The sequence below is a fragment of the Hemitrygon akajei genome, chromosome 9, assembly GCF_048418815.1.
Source record: "Hemitrygon akajei chromosome 9, sHemAka1.3, whole genome shotgun sequence".
Classification (NCBI taxonomy): Eukaryota; Metazoa; Chordata; class Chondrichthyes; order Myliobatiformes; family Dasyatidae; genus Hemitrygon; species Hemitrygon akajei.
The window spans coordinates 92,739,659-92,765,141 of NC_133132.1; the positions used below are offsets into that span (position 1 = coordinate 92,739,659).

The 25,483-nt window shown below is 39.3% G+C and overlaps 1 protein-coding gene across 1 annotated transcript in view; it reads left to right on the top strand.

Moving 5' to 3' along the window:
* eys (eyes shut homolog) overlaps nucleotides 1–25,483 on the top strand; it is a 1,854,977-nt gene that overhangs the window by 1,000,580 nt on the left and 828,914 nt on the right. The window contains exon 22 of the mRNA XM_073056513.1: nucleotides 22,120–22,216. Coding sequence (XP_072912614.1) covers nucleotides 22,120–22,216 — 97 coding nt within the window. The remainder of the gene's footprint in view (nucleotides 1–22,119; nucleotides 22,217–25,483) is intronic.

Genomic DNA, 25,483 nt, shown 5'->3' on the forward strand with positions numbered 1-25,483 from the left:
ACTTTCACCACCAACTGAAACTGAGGGTTAACCTTTAGGGTATTCGGCACAAGGACTCCCAAGTCCCTTTGCATCTCGGCATTCTGAATTCTCTCCCCATCTAAATATTAGTATGCCCGTTTATTTCTTCCAACAAAGTGCATGACCATACACTTTCCATGATGCAGAAACCTAATCAGAACAATACCGTGATTCCAAGAAGCAGATGAAAGGCTAGGAGTCTTGCAGCAAGTAGCATGCTTCCTGATATGCCATTTAATTGGCACAAATCAAAGGTGAAAGATTAGCTTTATTTGTCACATATACATTGAAACATACAGTGAAATGCATCATCTGCGTCAAACCAAGTCAGTTAAGGTTGTACTCGGCAGCCCACCAGTGCACTATGCTTCTATCACAGTACAACATGCTCACAACTTGCAAACTCAAAGCATGTGTCTATGGAATGTAGGAGGAAACTGGAGCACATGGAGGAAATCTACATCACTTGGAGAACAAGTTTTACAGGGATCATTGGGAGCTGAGCCCCAATCAGTGATTGGTGGTGCTATAAAGCAGTGCATTAACTGCTATGCTACCACACCTCCTAGGAATATTACAAAATGATTGTAAAACCCGAAGACACAGGTTCAGAATTAGGCCAGTCAGGCCACTGAATCTGTTCCACCAGTTGATCATAATTGATTTACTTTCCCTGTCAAAACCTTTCTCCTGCCTTCTCCTCATAACCTTTGAAACCGTTAATTATCAAAAATCTATCAACCTCTGCTTTAAATATACCCGAAGACTTGTCCTCCACAGCCATCTGTGGCTATGAGTTCCACAGCTTCACCATCCTCTGCCTCAAGAAATTCATTCTTATCTCTTTCCTAAAGGGACATCGTTTCAGTATGAGGCTGAGCCCTCTGGTGCTCAGCTTTCTGTCTATTTGAACCATCTTTTCCACATCCACACTTGTGTAGGGATTTCAATACTTGATCAGTTTCAATGAGATCCTGACAGGACATTCAGGCCCAGAACTCTCAAATGCTCCTTGTACATTAACCCTTTCATTTCTTAGATCATTCTCATAAACCTCCTCTCAATCCTCTCCAAAGCCAGCACAGCTTCTTACATATGGAGCCCTAGCCTACAAAGTACACAGGACATCTTCAGAAAGGCAGCATCCATTATTAAGGGCCTTCAGCACCCAGAGCATGCTCTTTTCTCATTGTTACCATCAGGTAGGAGGTACAAAAGCCTGCAGGCACACACTCAGTGATTCAGGAACAGCTTCTTCCCCTCTGCCATCCCAGTCGTAAATGGACATTGAATCCATGAACACTAACTCCCTTTTTTAAAAATATATATTATTTCAGCTTTTGCATAATATTTAATCTATTCAATATGCATATACTGTTTTTTTTCTATACTATGTATTGCATTTAACTGCTGCTGCTCAGTTAACAAATTTCACGACACATGCTGGTGATAATAAACCTAATTCTGATTCTGATTCAAAATTGCTCACAATACTCCTAATGTGATCTAAACAATGCCTTATAAAATCATTATCTTTCCACTTGCCTGCTTGAACAAGACTCCACAAGCTTGATGTTATAAACTCTGAATCACAGTTGACAACCATATAAACATGGCTGCTGGCTCTCTTGTCACACTCAAGATGCAGTCAACATTCACATGATCTTCAAAAATACATTGTCTTGAAAAGGGAGATGCAACAATTCGGCAATAGAAATACATAAAATCACAATGCTATGTTTTCAAAGTAGGTCGCTTGATTGACATCCCATCCACTATCCTTCATTAATATGAGGCTAACCGCAAGCATTACAAATCAATGGACTCTCACAACTATCTTGACTATACCTCCACACACACTGCCTCCTGTAAGAACTCTGTTCCCTTCTTTGAATTCTCTATTTCCTTTGCATTTGTATCTAAAATATCTTTCTCTGTCCTGTACTGTGGCTTCCACTCTGCTTTAGCCATTTCCCATACCTTTACTTTCACCTCAATGACAAAGAAACCAGTGCAGATTGGCTGTTGGCTTTGTGCAGAAGCTGTATTCAGTGACTCTGTGCTCCCACTTGCCTGGCACTTCAGTTCAGCATCTTACCCTAACCTTTTGTGTCACCATCATGGTGAGGCCCAGCATAGACCTGGGGAACAGCTCCTCATCTTCCCATTGGAAAACATGGTGGGTTTTTATACGGCAATAACTATTCCAACTTTATGGATCCTTTGATTCTATCTGTAAGTTAGAAATGGCCATTTCTATTTGTCATCATTTTAGCTCAGTACTTTTTTCTTTTATTACTAACATAACTTGGGTCTCTGGGTATGTATCATTGTCTTGCTATTAACGAAGCATTACACCATTAATAACTGCTACTCTAACTTATATTTTTTGATCTTTCTCAATCAGACATAATTTTTCTGATCTACTCAGTCCTCTCCCCACTTCTCTACGATTGAAAACCCAACTTGATCTCCTCTCTTTCCCCCTGCTCATGACGATTCTCTAACATAAAATGTTAACTACTGCTCTTTCAGCACATGTTGCCTGAGCTGCTGAGTGTTCTCACCATTTTCAGCGTTTCATTTGAGGCTTCAAGCATTTGCTATTGATTTCCATTTGTTATTTATTCGCTGGACCAGAGGCACACATTGACCATTATTACACACTCAGGCTGTTGTGTAACACTTGCTAAATCACTGATGTCTACCACCAAGAGGGGTTGAAATTCTGTCACTGAATGCATTGATCAGTTCAGAGTCAGCTTCCTCTCTCCTGTAGTGAATAAGAAGACTTTGTTTAAAAGTAGAAGGAACAGTTAATCAATCAGATCTGTGCTCCAAAGCGTCCATTTAGTTGAGGTACTGAATGCCTTAGGCCGAAAAAAAGCATTTTCTCAACCTTGCAATCTATAATAATAACATTAACTTTGGAACATAAATTCAACAAATTTAAAACTGCTTAAGGAGGCCAGCAAGAGCCTGATGGAAACCCAGCTATCACATTGGCTATTCGGGAATTTGCTGTACATTGGCTCTTAACTAAACATCAACTGTTCATTAATATCCATAGATGCTGCCTGACCTGCTGAGTTGCTCCAGCATTTTGTGTGTGTTACTCTGAGTTTCAAGCGCCTGTAGCATTTTTTTTGTGTGTTTATAATTTTCCTTGAGGTGGAACACAAGTTTCCATTTGTAAGGACTTAAAGGGTCAGTTGAACCACAAACAAAGCAAGGGCCAGTTGGACTCAGTGGCCTTCTTCCTCTCAATGTATTCAGATTTGGTTTCTAGAGAATTACAGTTTTGTCCATAGTCAAATTCAGTTATAGTTCTGGCTTGCAGTCAGAAGTTTGAAATTATTATTTTCATTTATGTTTGTAAAAATGTTGGAGTACCTATTAAAAATGTCAGCCAACTTCATGACGGACACGGATGATACCTTACAAACACAATGTCCTCTCACATTGATCCAATAAAACAAGCTTTCTCAGAAAGGTAGAAGACAATATTTGCCACTTTCCAGATGTGAAACCAATCCATAATTAACAAGGTCAAGGAATGAAATTCAACTCTCTCATTTGGGTGGGTGCAGTAAGGGAACACAACCCCAGTACATCAAAAAAACAATTGCCTGGATTAGACCGTCTATAGTTGGCATCAATTTGCAATTTCAGAGCTAAGCTTGAGTGATTTGTGTCACCCAAGGCAGGAAATTATACATTTAAATATAGTTTTTACCCTGATACTTATATAACTAAATATTATTGGAGTGAAAATATTCTAATTTTCTGCTTAATGTAATATCAGAACAAAGTGACCAAGTAAGAGCTGAGAGAAAAAAAATATTCGACATAAATAACTTATCCAAGTAAAAATCTAGAAATATTCAAAATAAAATTTTTGATATTATATGCATCATGGATTTTATTTTTAGATATGTTTCAATTTCAGCTTGGTTATACAGCAAGTATTTCCTTTTTACTCGACCTTTTTTTGTGATCAGAGAGAGTTTTGAATTCTGATTGATGTTAGATTGTCATTTCATTTTTCTGTTTTGATGTTGCTTCTCCTTCCCTTCTGGATTGGATTCATTACCGTGAGTGTGTTGGGCATTCAACAGTGGCCCTTCCGAGGATCGAGGGAATGTGTTTTGAACCAGCTGTCAAAGCTTCAATCCTGGCTGTTATGTGGGCAGATGGTAAACTGAAATCAGTGCAAGTGTCTGCAAACATAATGAGGTGGGAATTGTACAGTCGTGCTTTTGTTACTTGATTCATAACTGGAAAAATATGAGGATCAGAGAGATGTTATTGTTTACTTTTAAGGGGAGAGCTGGGACAGAGATCTGGAAATTATTGTAGAAACTGATAGTACAAGGATATGGGGCCTTAATGAAGGCATAAAGGACAAAAGCAAGGAGGTTGTGCTCAATCTGTACAAAATAAAGATCAGACATCAGATTCTCATTAGAGTGTTGCATCCATTTCTAGCCGCAACCTAGAGGACAATAATATGTAGGAGCAGAATTAAGCCATTTGTCCCACCGAGTCTCTCCACCACTTGATCAAGGCTGATTTATTTTTCCTCTCAAACCCATTCTTCTTCCTTCTCCCTGTAGCTTTTGATGCTAACTAATCAAGAAACTATCAAACTCTGCTTTAAATATACCCGATGACTTGCCTCCACAGCCGTCTGTGGCAATGATTTCCACAGCCTCACCCTCTGCCTGAAGGAATTCCCTATCATTTTTGTTCTAAAGGGAGATATTTCTATTCTAAAGCTGTGCCCTCAGGTCCTAGACGCTCTCAGTATTGGAAACATCCTTTCCATATTCACTCTATCTAGGCCTTTCAATATTCGATAGGTTTCAATGAGATTCCCCTTATTCTTCTAAGCTCTTGTGAGTACACGCCCTGAGCCATCAAACTCTCCTCACATATTAACCGTCTCATTCCTTGTGAACCTCATCTGGACCCTCTCTATACCAGCACATCCTATTAGATATGGGGGTTCCACAGTGACTTCAATTCTAAACTCTGAGATGGAATCAATTGTGACGTCAGTGGTTGACCGTTTTCTTAGGTGTCCCCCAGGATCAGATTATGTGCTTCCACTCTAGCGTTATGGGATCTGAGGTGACTGTTAAGTTTTAGAAGATAGGACTATGACTTAGACAAGATGCAGAGGAACCTTGCTACAGTAAACCATGAACTTATCACCACAATCTTTGTCTGAATTGACCACAGATAGTCTTGATCATTGAAGGTGTGAATTTGATCAATGATGTCTGTATTTGTACTGGGTGATACCTGAGGATTCGTGAGATGTGATGCATGTTTTCTCGGATCTCAATGTCAACCGTTATTGGTTGAAGTCAAGTGAAGAACCAGCCTTCATCAAGTTTTGCAGTGGGAAATGGTTAGTAGTGTATGTTCATGTTTCTGATGTTGAGCCTACTTCAGTCAATGATGATTTGGAGCTTAGCCTCAACTGTGCAAAGCAACTATTGCTATTTAGTGGGGTCAAGTAGAGCTGATTAGCAAAACAGCCAAAGGGAATGAGATAACATTTGGGGAGAGGAATCTTTTCTGTTTTTTATGCTAAGCATCCAATACAATATCATTTATCTGAAGTAGTATCAGATTAACGCATATTATCACTGACTCATCATGAAATTCGTTGTTTTGTAGCAGCAGTAAAGTGCAAGACATAAAAATTATTGTATGTTATAATATAAAAAGATGGAGCATACAATGAATTAATGAGATAATGTTCATGGACTGTTCAGAAATCGGTTAATGGAGGGTAGCAGCTCTTCCTAAGCATGGGTTGACTATGGGTCTTCAGGCTCCTGTATCACCTCCTTGATAAGAAGAGGATGTGTCCTATGTGGTGAGGGCCCTTAATCATGGATGATGCTTTCTTGAGGTACTGCTTTTTGAAGATGTCCTCGATGATGGGCAGGCTTGTGCCTGTGATGGAGCTGGCTGAGTCTACAACTTTCTGCAGCCTCTTTCGATCCTATGCATTAAAGCATCTATACCAGACTGCAATCCAACCAATCAGAATACATCTGTAGAAATTTCCTAGAGCCTTTAGTGACATTTGACTTATTTACTTACTTACTTACTGTCTGTTATGCCGCTGGAATTTAAGACAGCATTGTAGGCTCTCCATCTGTCTGGTGCATTCCTTTACACACAGACATAGAAGGATTTTTCATTGCTGTTTCTGTAACAGTTTTTTTGACCAGTCAGGGTTGTTAGCCCTGAGCTAAACCCCTGAATCTGGAGGACCGGGGGACCACTCTTAGTCTGGCCTCTACCCTTTGACCTGTTTGAAATGAGTGACACTACCAAGGACCAAAGCACAAGGCCCTGACTCTAGACAACAACTTTGACAAGGTACCCCATGCGAGGCTTAATGAGAAAGTAAGGAGGCATGGGATCCAAGGGGAAATTGCTTTGGGATTCCAGAACTGGCTTGCCCCACAGAAGGCAAAGAGTGGTCATATTCTGCATGGAGGTCGGTCATCAGTGGTGAGTCTCAGGGATCTGTTCCGGAACCCCTACTCTACATGATTTTTATAAATGACCTGGATGAAGCAGTGGAGGGATGGGTTAGTAAGTTTGCTGATGACACAAAGGTTGGAGGTGTTGTGGATAGTGTGGAGGGCTGTCAGAGGTTAAAGTGGGACATGGATAGGATGCAAAACTGGGCTGAGAAGTGGCAGATGGAGTTCAACCCAGATAAGTGTGAGGTGGTTCATTTTGGTAGGTCAAATATGATGACAGAATATAGTATTAATGCTAAGACTCTTGGTAGTGTGGAGGATCAGAGGGACCTTTGGGTCTGAATCCATAGGACACTCAAGGTTGACTCTGTGGTTAAGAAAGCATATGGTGCATTGGCCTTCATCAATCGAGGGATTGGGTTTAGGAGCCAAGAGGTAATGTTGCAGCTATATAGGACCCTGGTCAGACCCCACTTGCAGTACTGTGCTCAGTTCTGGTCACCTCACTATGGCATGGATGTGGAAACTATAGAAAAGGTGCAGGGGAGATTTACAAGGACGTTGCCTGGATTGGGGAGCATGCCTTATAAGAATAGGTTGAGTGAACTCAGCCTTTTTTCCTTGGAGCGATGGAGGATGAGAGGTGACCTGATACAAGTGTATAAGATGATGAGAGGCATTGATCGTGTGGATAGTCAGGAAGGAAATGGCTAGCACAAGAGGGCCCAGTGTTAAGGTGCTTGGAGGTAGGTGCAGAGGAGATATCAGGGGTAAGTGTTTTACACAGAGAGTGGTGAGTGCGTGGAATGGGCTGCCAGCGACGGTGGTGGAGGCAGATACAATAGGGTCTTTTAAGAGACTTCTGGATAGGTATATGGAGCTCAGAAAGATAGAGGGCTATGGGTAACCTTAGGTAATTTCTCAGGTAAGGACATGTTCGGCACAGCTTTGTGGGCTGAAGGGTCTGTATTGTGCTGTAGCTTTTCTATATAACATAACTCTCTGGGTCATTGAGGCACACAAACCTCATTGACAAGGTTGTGGTCCTTTTGGAGGGGTGACATATGAGTGTTCTCCTGACTTCCCTTTCCTGAAGTCCACAATTAATACACTGGTCTTGCTGACTTAGAGTGCAATGTTGTCTTCACAGCACCACTCAACCAGCCAATCAATCTTGCTCCTGTATACCTGCCATCACCATCTGGGTTCTGCAAATAATACTGGCATCATTGACACATTTATAGATGACATTTGAGCAGTGCCTAGCCATACAGTCATGAGTGTAGAGAGAGTACAGTGGTGGGCTAAGCACACACCCTTGAGGTTCTGAACACTGAAGTGAAAAGGACGAGATCTGCAGAAACATAATTCAACATTGTGTATCTAGGGCACAGAGGATAAATTTGGTCTTATTTTGCAGCAAGTTGTTGAGATCTGAAATGTGCCCCTTCAGAGTGGTGAGAGCAGATTCAATAAGAACACTCAGAAGAGGATTGAATAAATAAGAAAGGGTAGCTGACTGGAATTAATCTGATGGCTCTTTAAAAAGACATAGGCAAAACGGACCAAAAAATTTTTGTGTTGTTTAACAATGTGAAGGAGGTACACAGTGGGTCTTGTAGCATCTGTGAGAGGAAAAAAGTAGCTGAATTTTTCATTTGAAATTCCCTCCCCATCAGGAGTGGATGCAGGTTTTTGGCACCAAACATTGACAATTTTTTTTCTCATACAGACGCTGTTTGACCTGCTGAGTTCCTCCAGCATATTGTTTGTTTCTATAGTTTCCAGCATCTGCATCTCTTGTGTCTCCTCTGTACTCTAAGCTTCTGTGGCTGAATCATTAAAAATGCCATTTGGTTTGTCATTTCTCTGTCTGCCAGAAGTGGAACTTCTTTGGTAGTACCAACTATGAAGCTTTGAAAATATATAATCCTCTCATCAGAGTTGTTTTATGAGCATATTAAGGATCCTATATCAGACAGACCTTCAGCATCAACTTCCAAACAAATTTTATTTTGGGGTGAGAAAAAAAAATTCCTTATGTCCTTTTAGTAAGGCACTAATTAATTTACAAACATTTGTATATTTATATTCCACTCTAATCAACAAGATAACTAAGAGTAGCAAACGAAAACCTAATGTAGTCCTTATAATTATGTAGAGTTCAATTAAACATCCTGCCAGAATCAAGCTTACCATCTGAGATGGTATTGAGTTTGCTGACCACAAAGTTCAAAACTCAAATGAAGATCATAAGACCTGTCCAATATAAATAGTCACAGATACCCTCACTAAATGGAGGTGATACTGTAACAACTCAATCTTCAAAGGCTAAATCACTTCCCTGTTTATCCTCCATGGTACCAATACCCTCTATTTGAGCATTGGGAGTCCCATCCCCACCAAGGAAGAGATACTATACTTTCAGCCAACAAAGTAATCTAAAGGCAGTTCATTTGTTTTTAGTGATACACTTTTAAATCCAGACAAAATTCCTAAAAATGCATTTGAAAAGCACAAATGATTTCTATCTTATATAAAGATTTCCAAATTATAAATGATTTCTTAAACAGGGAAGATTTCCAAAGCACAGATACAATTCATATAAGCCAAAATAAACCAACAAGTTGTAGAAATTGAAAGCAGAGAAATGGATTCTAATTCCTCAACTTTCTGTCATTCTTCTTGATGTTATTGGACCATTATTAAAAAGACTGACCGCTCTCTAACACTTATATTGTTTTTCTGCCAATTCAATGATTTCATAAACACGATATTTTTTCAGATACCTTTTCACACAGGTGGTCCGTCAGTAGCTTCTGGAGACAGAGTTTCCAGATACCCATATTTAATACTGTGAAGCTGACTCTCTGAGCACAGAAACCTTCTAACTATTAATACATCAACTATCTGGTGTTCTAAATGATAGTATCAATCCGGTCTGCAAACTTCTTTGAACTAAATAACTTAGTCAGTTTTGTCTAGTTTGATGTAGGCCAATTACATCACCCCATTGTCTTCCACAACAGCTCTTGAGCAGTAATCTCCATACCATGGGCCAAAAATCTGTGCTATATAGACAGTGCTTTTTTGTAAACCTATCCTTTTAACTTCAGACTGATTACTGCTTGCCATTTACATTAAGAATTGAAGACTGGCTCCTTTTATGGCCAGAAGTTTAATCAAAGATTATTTGTTGAAAGTTCATCTGACTCAAATGCAACACTTCGATCTCTAGAAATGTCAGCTGCTGTGTTCAGAAAACTGAGCTTTTCAAAAAGAAAGACTCCCTGGTCCTCAACAGTGGATATCCATAGAACCATAGAACACTACAGCACAGTACAGGCCCTTCATCCCTCCATGTTGTGCCAACCCATATAATCCTTTTTAAAAAAGTACTAAACCTACACTACCCCATAACCCTCCATTTTTCTTTAATCCATGTGCCTGTCCAAGAGGCTCTTAAATATCCCTAATGTTTTAGCCTCCACCACCATCCCTGGCAAGTCATTCCAGGCACTCACAACCCTCTGTGTAAAAAAAACTTACCCCTGATGTCTCCCCTAAACTTCCCTCCCTTAATTTTGTACAAATGCCCTCTGCTGTTTGTTATTGGTGCCCTGGGAAACAGATACTGACTATCCACCCTATCTATGCTTCTCATAATCTTGTAGACTCTATCAAGTCCCCTCTCATTCTTCTACACTCCAAAGAGAAAAGTCCCAGCTCAGCTAACATTGCTTCATATGACTTGTTCTCCAAACCAGGCAACATCCTGGTAAATCTCCTCTGCACCCTCTCCATAGCTTCCACATCCTTCCTATAATGAGGTGACCAGAATTGAACACAATATTCTAAGTGCGGTCTCACCTGAGATTTGTAGAGTTGCAACATGATCTCTCTACTATTGAACTCAAACCCCTGTTAATGAAGCTTAGGCTTCAAAAATCTGTGCTATATAGACAGTGCTTAGGCTTCCCAAAGGCCTTCTTAACTACACTATCAACCTGTGCAGCGACCTTGAGGGATGTATCGATTTGAACCCCAAGGTCCCTTTGTTCATCCACCTTCTTAAGTACTGACCATTAATCCTGTACTCAGTCTTCTGGTTTGTTCTTCCAGAATGCATCACCTCACACTTGTCCGGATTGAACTCCATCTGCCATTTTTCTGCCCAACTCTGCAGCCTGTCTATATCCTCTTGTAACCTTCGACAACCTACAGCTCCATCCACAACTCCTCCAATCTTCGTATCGTCCACAAACTTACTCACCCATCCTTCTGCCTCTACATCCAGGTCATTTATAAAAATCACAAATAGCAGGGGTCCCAGGACAGATCCCTACGACACTCCACTAGTCACCAACCTCCAGGCAGAATGCTTTCCTTTGACAACTACCCTCTGCTTTCTTCCTTTAAGCCAATTTTTTATCCAAACAGCCAAGGTTCCACTTATCCCATGCCTCATGACTTTCTGGATGAGTCTCTCATGAGGAACCTTGCCAAATGCTTTGCTAAAGTCCATGTAGACCACATCCACTGCCCTACCCTCATCAATTTCTTTTGTTACCTCTTCAAAAAAACTCAATCAGGCTCGTGAGGTACGATCTTCCCTTCAAAAAGTCATCTTAACTATCCATGAGTAGACTTTAATGATAATGATAATCCATCATTATCATTTACATACATCATGATATTTGTTACTTACCTTGTTCCAAATAAAATCAATGCTAATCTAACCAGCATCTCTCCATAACTATAGTTTTCTGGGCCTGGCAACATCCTTGCCCATTGCCTTTGTAGCCTTACTCTTACTATCACTTCCTTTTATTTTGCATGATGTCCGTAACTATACATGGTGTTCATCATCCTTACAGTATTAGTGTAAAGAGACATTATTTATTATTAATGCCTTGTGAAGGGACAGTGAAACTTTGTGAAAGTGTCTGTCCAAATTAATGAGAATTTTCTAAAAATTTCTGTATGTGCCAAGGTAATTTTGGGCAGAGATTATCATTAATTAATGAATTAGTAATAATAATTATAGTTTTATTAAGGAAAGAGGATGAGTCAAGTTGGTTATTTTCATGTATTCATCATTTTACTATTAATAGTTTAACAGAGACAGACAGAAATAAACAAAATATTTTAGAAAGCCTGTTCAAAAATAATAAATATTAATCTTAGAATAGACTATTCCAAAATATTGATATTTCTGAATAGTATTGTTATTATACCTCATAAATAACATGTGAAATGTGAATGTGAAATTATGAGTTTCAGTGCATGTTCATACACGACCAAGGAAAGGAAAGTAAACACACTTGACTCTCAGTGAGACTTCTGTTGCTGCACTAGCAATGACAAATCTTTTACATCCAGCTTCTATTCAGTTGCTTTGAGAACTATGCACATAGCAGAAGTTACTTTTTTAAAGTTCAAATTAAATTTATAATTAACTTAAGTATGTATACGTCACCATATACAATCCTGAGATTCATTCTCTTCCGAGCATACTCAATAAATTCATAATAGAATAATAGAGACATAGAAAATAGGTGCAGGAATAGGCCATTCGGCCCTTCGAGCCTGCACCACCATTCAGTATGATCATGGCTGATCATCCAACTCAGAACCCTGTACCTGCTTTCTCTTCATATCCCCTGATCCCTTTAGCCACAAGGGCCATATCTAACTTCCTCTTAAATATAGCCAATGAACCGGCCTCAACTGTTTCCTGGGGCAGAGAATTCCACAGATTCACCATTATCTGTGTGAAGAAGTTTTTCCTCATCTCGGTCCTAAAAGGCTTCCCCTTTATCCTTAAACTGTGACCCCTCATTCTGGACTTACCCAACATCGGAAACAATCTTCCTGCATCTAGCCTGTCCAATCCCTTTAGAATTTTATACGGTTCAATAAGATTCCCCCTCAATCTTCTAAATTCCAGTGAGTAGAAGCCTAGTCGATCCAGTCTTTCTTCATATGAAAGTCCTGCCATCCCAGGAATCAATCTGGTGAACCTTCTTTGTACTCCCTCTATGGCAAGAATGTCTTTCCTCAGATTAGGGGACCAAAACTGCACACAATACTCTAGATGCAGTCTCACCAAGGCCTTGTACAACTGCAGTAGAACCTCCCTGCTCCTGTACTCAAACCCTTTTGCTATGAATGCCAACATACCATTTGCCTTTTTCACCGCCTGCTGTACCTGCATGTCCACCTTCAATGACTGGTGTACAATGACACCCAGGTCTCGTTGCATCTCCCCTTTTCCTAATTGGCCACCGTTCAGATAATAATCTGTTTTCCTGTTCTTGCAACCTAAGTAGATAACCTCACATTTATCCACATTAAATTGCATCTGCCATGAATTTGCCCACTCATCTAACCTATCCAAGTCACCTTGTGTCCTCTTAGCATCCTCCTCACAGCTAACACCGTCGCCCAGCTTCGTGTCATCTGCAAACTTGGAGATGCTGCATTTAATTTCACCTCTTTCCAAATGTGCTGTTATCACATCTTTGATAACCGACTCTAGCATTTTCCCCACCACCGACGTCAGACTCACCGGTCTATAATTCCCCAGTTTTTCTCTCCCTCCTTTTTTAAAAAGTGGGGTTACATTAGCCACCCTCCAATCCTCATGAACTAATCCAGAATCTAAGGAGTTTTGAAAAATTATCACTAATAACCATCATAGAGTCAATGAAAGACCATATCAACTTGTGTAAAAGACAACTGTATAAATACAAAAGAAAAAATAAATTATAATAACAAAATAAACAATAAATATCATGAGCATGAGATAAAGAGTCCTTGAAAGTGGGTCTGAAGCTTGTGGGGGTAGTTCAGTGATGTGGCAAATGAAGTTCAGTGAATTTACCCCTCTGGTTCAAGAGCCTAATTGTTGAACCCAGTGGGTATCTCAGACTGCTGAAGCAAGAGGTTAAAGATATCTTAATCAGCACAGTCATTAATAACCAACCAGGAACCCCGTCGGGTCTGGATGCTTTCCATGGGTTCACCCTCCTGTAGGAAGTTCTCATGTCAGCCTCAGAGACTGAAGTCATAGGGTCATCAGGTGCTGTGGATGTTTGTGAGGATGCCTCCATGTTTTTATGCCAAAGTAAGCAGAAAAGGCACTGGGCTTTTCTAGGAGTGAAGCCTTGTAGTCACCTGTGTTGCTTGGTTTTACTTTGAAAGAGGTGATAACATTCAAACCCTACCACAATTGTCAAGCATCCTTCTGTAATTCAAGTTTGGTCCAGCACTTGACACATGAGATGGCTTTCTGGAGATTATACCGGACCCTTTTGTAACTTTTCTTGGTTGCCAGATTATGGTTTATCCAGGGCTTCTTTTTAGGAAAGGTGCGGAATGATTTTGTGGGCACACACTCATCTATGACAGCTCTTATAAAGTCCAAGATATTTATGATGTATCCATTCAAATCCTCTGATGAGTCCTTGAACATGGCAAAGTCTACTGACTCAAAACAATCCCATAGCTGCTCCTCAGTCTCCCATGACCATCACTTTATTGACCTTATCTCAGGAGCCTTGCTCTTTAGCCTCTACCTGTATGCAGGTAGGAGCAGGGCAACTAAGTGATGAGATTTCCCAAAATACAATATAGGCATGGAACGATAGACATTCCTAATTGTAGTGTGATAGTGGTCAAGTGCATTGGGACCCTTGGTGCTGTAGATGATATTTTGATAACTGAGCAGACAAGATTTCCTCAAACAAGCCAGATTGAGATCTCCACCAGTTGCTTCTTGTGTGTTAATCACAGCAGTCAACACATTGAGTGCTTGTTTAACATTTGCCTTTGGCAGTATGTAAGCAATGGTTAGGATTACAGAGAAAAATCATCAGATATTCAAGGCCGGGGAAATAAGAGTGTAACACGTCTGCTATGTCCAAGCACCAAAGAACAAAAAGTTTATCATGTAATACAGCCATCCACTCTTTTGCCTTCTCCAAATCAGCAATGTGGTCGATTTGGCATATTGCGATGCCCGCAGGTCTTACCAACGTATCTAGCATGTCTGGTGAGCCATGTCGCTATGAAAAAAAGAACACACCAGTGTCTTATTTCCCACTCATACAACAATCTTGCCCTTAGATCCTCAATCTTGCTGTCCAGCGAACATACATTTCCTAACAGGATACGAGGGAATTTTATTCCTCGGCATTTCAGGCTGGCTTGGAGTCCTTCCCTCCTCCCTCTCCTCCGACCACGGTGATGCACCTTTGCCACTTAAAGTCATCTTCGTCAGACAGCTGGAAAATTAAGAATACAATTTCAGTATTTCAGAGTTTCATTATCTGGATTTTTATGCCTTGATCCAGTCACTAACCAATCTCATTCAATATTTTCTGCACAAATTTTTGTCTCCAAATTGAACTGCTTTATAAATCAATTGTATTTCATAATTATCCAATCAATCCACTATGAAATTTTCAAATTCAGTTTGTCTAACATTACAGTGTCTGCATACTTAATAAATTTTGATGCTTCTTCAAATGACCTGAATGTTCAATTTAGAATATTGGATTTGCAACAGATTGACAAAATCTGCCTCTTTACCAATCCGTTGTCACAGAACAGAAAATCTGCAGATGCTGAAAATGCAAGCAAGCACACATAAACTGCTAGAGGAGATCAGCAGGCCAGGCAGCATCTATGGAAAAAAGTAAACAGTCATTGTTTCCGGCCTTCATTAGAACTCACAGAATCCGACAATTCTTTTTCATTGGTCTTAATATTTCGAACCCTGTGGTGTGTTCAGGTAATGTTACTAAGTTCACCAGTTTTCCCATACGTATATCATCGCCCCTACAAAACTGAGCATTAATGGCAGGTGATGTAGCGTCAGTGTTCTCACCAAGACAAATGGAAAAAAAATTACATGAACTGATATCTTTCATTCATTGTTCTGCTCTGCTTGTTTTCGTCATTAATATATGACCATAAGACCATATGTTTTACTGTATTTCTGCTCACTGGCAAATCCTTAATGCACTGAATATTTTTTCCTTTTTCTGGAAAATCATCAAAAAGGAAAGGAGCGCACTCTAGCCGTGACTCTTTAATGAGCAATCAGTGGCCACTTTATTGGTTACCTCCTGTCACTAATAAAATGGCTGCTGCAGTGTATGTTTATGCTCTTCTGCTGCTGTAGTTCACCCACTTCAAGGTTTGATGTGTTGTTGAATTCAGAGATGCTCTTCTGTTCACCACTTTCATAACGTGTGGTTATTTGAGTTACTGTCAACTTCTTGTCAGCTTCAATCTGTCTGGCCATTTTCCTCTGAAGTTACTCATCAACAAGGGATTTTCTCCCAAAGAACTGCTGCTCCCTGGATTCTTTTCCTTTTGCTTTTCACACTTCTCTCCATAAACTCTAGAGACTGTTGTGTGTGAAAATCTCAGGGGATCAGTGGTTTCTGAGATACTCAAAACACCTCATCTGGCACCAGCAATCATTTCACAGTAAAAGTCACTTGGATCACATTTTTTCCTCATTTTGATGTTTGGTCTAAACAACCACTGAACCTCTTGACTATGTCTGCATGCTTGTATGCATTGTTCTGCTGCCGCATGATTGGCTGAATAGATTATTTGTATTAACAAGTTTATTTGGCATTTCTAATAAACTGGCCACTGAGTATATTTCTCATGCTTTACCATGTTGAGCAATAATCTTTGAAACCTCACACCTGGCAGCAACTAAGCTGAAGCTCCTGGAAATAAATGTTACCAGAATGTCTGACTCTATTTATTTTGGTGCTGATTTCTCAGGAAATATGTTCTTTTTCTTCTCTCTCACTTTTATCACAGACATTAATAAACAATTTCAACTGGTCTCTTTATGGATGAAGTCTTGCGCATCACTGTTTTGTAACATGGGATTTATAATGCTTTATCACCCATTTTAATCATGCCATTCTTGAAAATCTCTACTGCTTTGCTCATTGTTTTGAATGTATATATTGCTAGTGTATCTGACATTCTGAAAAAGCTGTAAAGGGATCCCACAAACAAACTCAAATAACATAGATTTACTAATATAAGTAAAATATGCTTATTGCAAAAAAAATTCATGGATGCACTTTACTGCATAGAGTATTTACCATTACTATTGCTGAATATTCAGTCACAACCAACAGAAAAAAAAATATAAACAGAGCAATGCCAAGGACAAATGCCCCAGCTGTTTATGCCTCAAATACTGATGTGTACAGCAGGCCTGTGAGGGTTTAAAACATAGCATCCAACTTCATGTGTTCTCACAATCGTCTGGAAGATGCCAAGCTGGTGTGAGACATTTGCTTTGAAAATATCTCTCTGCCTTAGGGTTATAAAGAAAGCATTCACTCCTTCATTTGACAGTAAAGATAATAATTGTTTTTTTGTAAATTATGGTTGGGATTTAAAGAATCCAGAGGCAGCACTGCATGCCAGCAAAATGTCCATACGTTCCTTCTTGGGTATACAGTACATGCCATAGGTTCTTCACCATTGATCTAGTTGATAAAGGCAACTATCCTGTGTTCACTCTTTACTTACCTGTCTCACTGTCTTCAGGGATGTGGTGGCAGACATCTGGGAATATAGAATTATTTTAATATTCCACCACCCAAAATACAGGAAAAACATATTTAATAATAAAATTCAAAAGTTAACTGGATACATGCTTAAAGTTGTTACGTACCCCGTAACTGGATGTCTTACCAGCAAAGAGAGAAGTATCCGTTGGAGTCTGGTGGTACTATTTTCAAGTGTTTATTAGTAAAAATATACAAATCAATATCAATGTAAATATACAGATAATACATGTTAGCAATACTAAACCTAAAAGTGTGGGTATAATAATAATCAATAATAAACAAGCTCTATCGTTGTCTAGGGGATAATGAATTGTCATATGTGAGTATAAAGTTCAGTTCAGTTCATGCATGCTGAGGTAGTTGTTGGTCGATGTATTGTAATTGTTGGAGAGAGAGAGAGGGCAATCAAAAAGTGACAGCTATTGTCTTGCAAACCTTCCTTTACGATTTTGATCCGTCGATGTGTTGCTGTGGCCATTCAGGTATGACCCCTCTGTCCTTTAGTTAGACCGTTCTTCCGTGGTGGACTCGTCACCCAGGCAAGGGTGGACACACACACAAGCCCCCACTGGCCTTGCTATAACCACTGTGAGTGAAATTGACCAATCTGTTCAGTCCCCGATGCCCCACACTTTCTCGTGGGTTTCTGATGCTCGGTAGTGTGTCTCTTGGTGTGTCTGAGGGGTGTCTCCCCAGACCTCACTTTTATCCCCACTCACGGGGTCTCGGGTGTCAATCAGGTTTGAATGACTTAACCCATCAAACCAGCCCACTCCGGCTGTCCACTGAGGAATTTTGATGAGCAGGATGGTACCTCGTAAACAGCCCTCTCCGCAGCCATAAGTCTTTTGGGAGTCATAACATGGTGGATAAACATAACTCTCTCTCAGGCTGTTATCAGTAACAGATGTCCTGGCCTGTTTTCTTTTGTCTCTCTTACTCTCTCGTTAGCAGCATCGAAATAGTAACAGTTTGCGATTCTCCAAAAAGGGGGGGCATGGGCAACTCTGCACCCTTCTGCCCATCAGAGTTGTTCATCCTTCGTAACAAAGTAAAAAAAAAATCTGGGCTACATGGTAAGACTGATTTAGTAGAACTGAATTGAATAGTTAGCCAAAGCCATAAATGTTGTGTTATTCTATGATTCATTGAGTACGTTGATTGGTTTATTGAACTGATCAGGTTCATGTAAATGTCATGTTAAATGCAACCTTGTAGCATTTCACCAGAGTAGCCAAAGGCTGAGCAAAGCTTGTCATACTTCAAGAGGAGAAAGCAGGACATTTACTTCTAACTGCAATTTCTCAGCTAAGAGTTCAATTAAAACTAAATTCCAACGGGCGTATGCACACCATTGAACAAAGTCAGTTTGCCTTTAATTATCTGTCAGCCTCTATTCTGAAAGGTTTCAACGTGCCTACAAATTATTGTGCGAGTCAGCTGCTTTAATGCACAGTCTGATGGTCTCTGCAAAAAAAAACTTTCCCAGGATCTAAGCTAGGTAATTTATTCCAGTATATCCTTAATTATTCAATGGCTGTAGTGAATTAGTGCCATGACTCATGTTCTAGTTTGAGCTGGATGTGATGATCTGCTTCTCAATTTTATGTTCTCTCATGCTGCACTGCATTGAAGCACAACTATTAGCAACGCTTGGTACGTAACTAGTTGGGAGACATGTAGGTGAGAATTAATGGTCGATGCGATAAGGACATTGTTCCTAATTTATTCTGTCATTCATTTGTTACATGGAGTAGATTAGGATCGAAGTGATGATTGGAAACAGACACAAGCAATCCATATTCCTTTCAAATGCACATGATATAATTATTTTTTATGAATAATAGAGCGCTGGCATGCTGCTAAGCATACTGGCTTCTAGTGCCATGTCATTTCCTTGAGCAATTAGATTGTGGAACTCCTGCAGAGGTCTCTCGCACTTTTTAAACATCTTTAATGATTGCTGCCATATTTCAAAGTGGTTGCATTGAAAAAAGGTGGAATGTTCGTTTTAAAGGATTTAACACATTTGAATTAGGATAGAAGAGGGCACATCATATTCCCTATGCTGTCTGAGAGGAACATTTAAGACTAGAAATACATTATGGTCTCTGCCAAAGAGAGACCATAGAGGTCATTTGGCTCATTGTGACGATGTTCTCACTTGGCATTGTCAAGTATCCCTCCCATCAACCCCACAATCCTCTTGACCCTCTACCATTGGGCAGGAGGTACTGTAGCAAAGGATAAGGGCGATTAGAATGGGAACAGCTTCTTCCTCAGGCCATGAGACTATTAAATTCCCTGCCACTACCCAGGTCTCATCACTTACAAAACACTAATAGTGTTATACTGTTTATTTTTAAATTTTATTTTTAAAATTATGTCACAAATGGACCAAATGCTAAATCTTCTGGAATATAATTTAGTATTTGTTATTTTTTTGTGATAATATTACATTGTGTGTTGTCTGTGAGTTATATGTACTGTGTTGTGCACTTTGGCCCAGGTGAATGTTGTTTCATTTGGAGGTCTCCAGGTGTATGGTAGAATACACCATATTCTACCATATGGTAGAATATGGTAGAAAATATGGTAAAAAAGAGTGAAATTGAACTTGAAAGAGCTGTTCATTTACTCATACTCACTTGCTCATTCCCTGCAGCCTCTCAAATTTTATTACCTTCATCAAATTATTTTTGAAATGTTACTAGCGGGTCTGTTTCCAACAGCAATACAGTCACGATTATGATAAGTCACTATAGAGAAACAGTTCTCTCCCTCCTTTTTAACAGGTGCTTTTAAAATGGCAGCTCATAAATTTAAAATTAAATAAGCTTCTTAAAATTTTCTCCCCCTCTACTCCAGGTTCCATCCTGGATTTCTCTTTGACCCTTTAGAGCAGAAACTTTGGTCCCCAGTCTGAATCTGGCTCATATCTCAGCCATGTCCATAATAGTCAGCAAGAGTGCTAGGACTCAAAGCTGGGATGGCTGTCATCCCATCTGACATCTCCTCACCAAAAGTACAGTGTTTAGTGGAGTCATAATAAGTTCACATTCAAGTTCAAGTGTATTATCATTCCACCATTTCTGTGCACCAAGGTGCACAACATAGTACATGTAACTCACACATAACACATAAAGTAATATCATCACAACTAAATTAACAAATAATAAAATATATTCCAGAAGATTGACATATAGCACCAGCATGCAATTGGAACCCACGCTGAATTTGTATTTTTTTCTTGTACTCTAGCCTTGGGGTGTTGAAATGAATTTCAGCATCTAATCATATACAAACAAGTGATAGAAAGTGAACGCAAATAAGCATGTAATCTATCTTTGTCGCTTGGTTTTCAAATTATATGGAAAACAAATTTTAAAAGATATAGTACAAAATTAGGATTTATTTTTCCTCATAACACATTTATATCAGCGAACCAAATATGGGTATATAGTTAATGCACTTTTTGAGAGATTATATAATTTTAAAATTAATGTTATTAATTCCTGGAAAATGGAACCACAGTGAATAATGCACCACAAATGCAGGCATTGCATTGGTATTATCCTTAGAACATACTGTAGAACATAGAACAGTACAAGTTGCTTGGCCCACAATATTATGCCGAACTTTTAGACAACCCAAAGTCAATCTAAGCCTTCCCTCCCATATAGCACCCTATCATTGATGTGCCTATCTAAGAGTATCTTAAATGTCCCTGATGTAGTTGCCTCTACCACCAGTCCCAGCAATGCGTACTATGCACTCGCCAATCTCTGTGTAAAAAAAGAAACTACTGCTGTTATCTTCTCTATACTTTCCTCCAATCACCTTAAAATTATGTCCTCTCGTATTAGTCATTTCTACCCTGGGAAAATGTCTCTGGCTGTCCATTATATCTATGTCTCCTACCATCCTACCTATCAAGTTGCTTCTCATCTCCCTTTGCTCCAAAGGGGAAAAAAACCTACTATAGTCCTTCTGTAAAGATGGTACAGGATGGTACTTAAACTAAGATCTGAAAGTCAACAGCAGCTTACATTTATAAAGCCTCTTTAATAACTTCCCAAGAAGATTATCTTATCCAAAAATAAAATTGGCCCTGCTTCAAATGAAAAACCATTGGGACAGACAATTTTAAAGCAGGTAATAATAGAAACTGCTAGAAATACTCAATAGACTGACCAACAACTATGGAGAGAGAAACACAGTTGGTCTATAAGCTTTAGTTCAGATCTTAGGGACTTCAAAAAGAGACATAGCCTGAAGCAATGAAAATCTAGCATGCATGTTCGGCATGTTTGGGAGAAACACTAAGATATTGGAGAATAGTAGCGTTGGTGGAACCCATAACAAAAAAGTGAAAACTGAAAGTAATTTAGCACCAAGCTAAGCATTTTAAGATTTAATTACAGTAATGGTACAAATGTGATTGAAGCGTATATAGGTATGAACAAAAATGCAAGAGATTTTGCTGACAAAAGAGTAAATCTACAGATGCTGAAAATCCAAAGCAACAGGCACAAAATACTAGAGGAACTCAAAAGGTCAGGTAGCATCTATGGAAATGATTAAACCATCAACGTCAGGAATTCATGGAGGGTCTCGGCCTGAAAAGTTGACTGTTTATTCATTTCCATAGATGCTGATTGATGTGATGAGTTCCTCCAGCATTAGGTATAAACACATTGTTTTAGAGAGTTCCTTTTCACTGTTGCACCTGAAGATTTAGTGAGTAGAATGCATTCTTACTTCAAATAATTCCATTTCCTTTCTTAAAATTATGACTGAATTTTAAAAATATTTTAGAGGATAGCACCTGCAGTTTGCAGTGTAGGGTATCTGGGTTTCTTGTTTCATTTAAGTGTGCCCAGTGCAGCTTTTGGTATCATTGATAAAGTCACTTATACCATGTACAGGGGTTCACTGATTGATAACAGCTTCTTCTGCAATTTCAGGTTTCAGAGGAGCTCACTGTGAAATTGACACTAACGAGTGTCTGTCCAATCCTTGCCGGAATCAGGGTCGCTGTTTGAACGAGGTCAACGGCTATAGGTAAAATCAAAGAATTAAAAATCAAAGACGAGATCTGTATATATCCATGTTTGTTTAGAAAATGCTTGTCAATGAGTAGCCATGTGTGGAGAAGCAGGAATTTGCCTGAAATATACACCAACAGAATCAGACCAGACTCAAGCAAAAGGCAATAGGGTTCATTATCATAAATAATAGTTTGTAATTAACTATGTCGTCACTATAATTTAAATATCTATTTAATTTGGACCTCACGTTACCAACAGTGATCATGAAATGAGGCAAATAATGAGCTTCCCATACTACTCCAGTTAACTGCTGAGTGAAGAGAAAATAAGCCAAATTTTGCTGCAGAAAGAACTGAGTATTATTAGCCCACAACGCCATTAGTGTAGAAACCAGCTACGAGGCTCACCAATGTAAAATGAGATGTGCAATGAAAACAAGAGGTTCTGCAATTGCTGGAAATCCAGAGTAACAGACAAAAATACTGGCCAGGCAATATCTATGGAGAGCAATTTGAGCTGAGACCCTTCATCAAAATGCGAGTTGCCATGAGTTGTGTATTGTCAAAATTTGCTGATCAATTTACCCACTTTCACCTACTTTGCACATACAACATTTTGCCCTCAAACTCAGAGTTATTTCCAGGACTTAGCTTGACTTGAAGATTATTTACCCTTTAAGATCAGCTTGACATTTACAATTGGACCATGTCATCCTCTTAATGATGAGAGCATTAATCAAAATCCAGGAGGAAGCATTTTTCCATTCAAACACAAACCCATTCCACCAGATGATCAACTGTTTTTAGATTTTCTTTAAAAGAACAGCACATTCTTAATATTGCTTTCTATTTTTCTTCTTGACTCTTTTTGCATGTGGTCTTGCTTCGTTCTTCCTTTTTCTCTCTTTATTTCAATCTTTGTGGATGATTTGCGTCTGATTCGGTAATGGATATTCACTGTCAAGGAACTCAGCAGGTCAGGCAGCATCTACTGAAATAAATAAAGAGTTGACATTTCAGGCTGAGGCCCTTGTTCAAGACTAGAAAGGAAGGGGGAAGATGTTAGGATAAAAAGTTGATGAGAGGGGAATAATCTACTCCTCTACCTTCGATTTGTATGATGGAAGGCTCATTCGTCTGCAAATTGTTGATATGTCTTCTTAGCTTAGAGGAATTATACCTGTGGTTTGGAAATCCTTTGAGTTTTAGAAATTATTTGTAATTTGGAAATCTTCTATAAGATAGAAGTCCTCTGTGAGTTTTAAATGGGTTTTAAGAATTTCATTTAAATTTAAACATGTATCACTATTTATAAAGGAACTGTGTTTAAACTACTTCATTAGCTGAAATTTCCTCTCCTTGGTAAGAAAGGGGAAGCACTATACGAATAGTGGATAATGGCAGATAAACTCACTGTGGCGGATAAACAGGGAAGTGAAATATTCTCTGAAGAACAGGTAGCTTCAGCATAACCTCCTTTTAGTGAGCTACCCATAGATGACTATATTAGTTAGATAGGGCTTAAAATCTATGTTTGAATTTAGAACTTCGTAGTTAGCAAACCCAATGCCATCAAAATTCAAATGCTTTCCTCCTCCATCAAAGTTGAAAGTAAGTTGATTATTATATGTCACCATATACCAATCTGAGACTCACTGGATGTTTTTCTTTATCATTACTGCATATTCTCTTTATACCTCATTCTCACAGTAACAGGAACCTTCTCTTCTTCCTTGAAGACAAACCCAGCAAATTCCCTGAATATTTTGTGAAAAACTTTCATCACCATTTAATTTCTAATTCCACCATTTGTTTTTTCACATAGGAGATTGACTCCTGCTCCCTTTGTTCTCTGTGGTTCTAGGTGTCTTTTAATGAGGAACGTTGTGAGGTGTCTGAACCCAGTGATGACAGGGTTCTGGTGAAGAGCTAAGGGAATCTCCAATAAACAGCAATGCTGTCTTGTATTTACCTCAGTAGTGAATACATGGATGATATTTGCTCCTGGAGTCCAAAATTTAACTTCTTACCCCAGTTGTTTCCATAAGATCATTCAGCCCATTGAGTCTGCTCCACCATTCCATCATGGCTGATTACTGTCCCTCTTAATGCTCCACTTCAAATCAATCCACAGCCTTGTATAGCAATGAATTTCACAGGTTCATACCCTCTGGCTGAAGAGTTTCCTCCTTATCTCTGTTCTAAAGGGATGACCTTCTATTCTGAGGCTGTGCCCTCTGGTCATAGATTCCCCACTATAGAAAACATCTTTCCAATTTCACTCTATCTAGACGTTTCAATAATCTATAAGTTTTAATGAGATGCACCACTCATTCTTCTAAACTCCAGCGAGTGCAGCGTCAGAGCCATTAAATGCTCCTCATACATTAACCCTTTCATTCTTGGAATCATTCCGCAGGATTGTTTCAGTCTGCATGAGTGCTGTTGCAATTCCAAAATGGGGTCAGATGCATGGGCATGTTGCTGTTCTATTTCTCTCCTATGCATTTTAGTGCATAGCTAGTGTTATAGAGACACAACATACAGCAATGAAACAGCCCCTTCAACCCATTAAATAAAAAAATGTATTTTTTTGTTGATTCTGTTGTACTTAATTGTACTACTGTAAATATCCTGCAAGAAAATTTATTTCAGGGTAGTATGTGGTGACATGAACAAACTTTGTTCATAAATTTACTTTGAACTTTGATCTGTACTTCTCCAAGATGAAGAGTATTGTGGCTACCTGCTCCCTGCCACAGCCACTCCTGCTCCCTTGTTGTTACTGGACATTGCCCTTTCTCTAGCAGTGTGGCAATCTACTTGTAGCAGCACTTTACAACAAATTAACTACTGGTTTGAGAGCAATCACTATTTTAATGCTTGACATTCAACAGCCTAATTGCGCACAGTTGGGTACCACAGATAGTCTGAAAATACTGATCAGCAAATCTGTTTGAACAGTGTTCCGTGAGGGATGTATATAGGTCAGGACAGCTGGGAGAATTCCCCAGCTCCTTGACACAGTGCCATGGGATTTCTGTTGTCTTCCTGAGAAAGGTCTGCAGATACACATCAGTGATGAAATATAGCCCCCTTGATGGTTTAGCACCCCCCCCCCCCCGTCCCCAAACTCCATGACAGCCTGGAGTGACAACTTAGATTTTGTGCACCAGTTTCTGGAATGGGACTTAAACTTGTATCCGAGAGATGCCAGTGTTAGCAACCAAATCAGAGTTCATGGAGACAAGAAAGACTGCAGATGCTGGAACCTGGAGCAA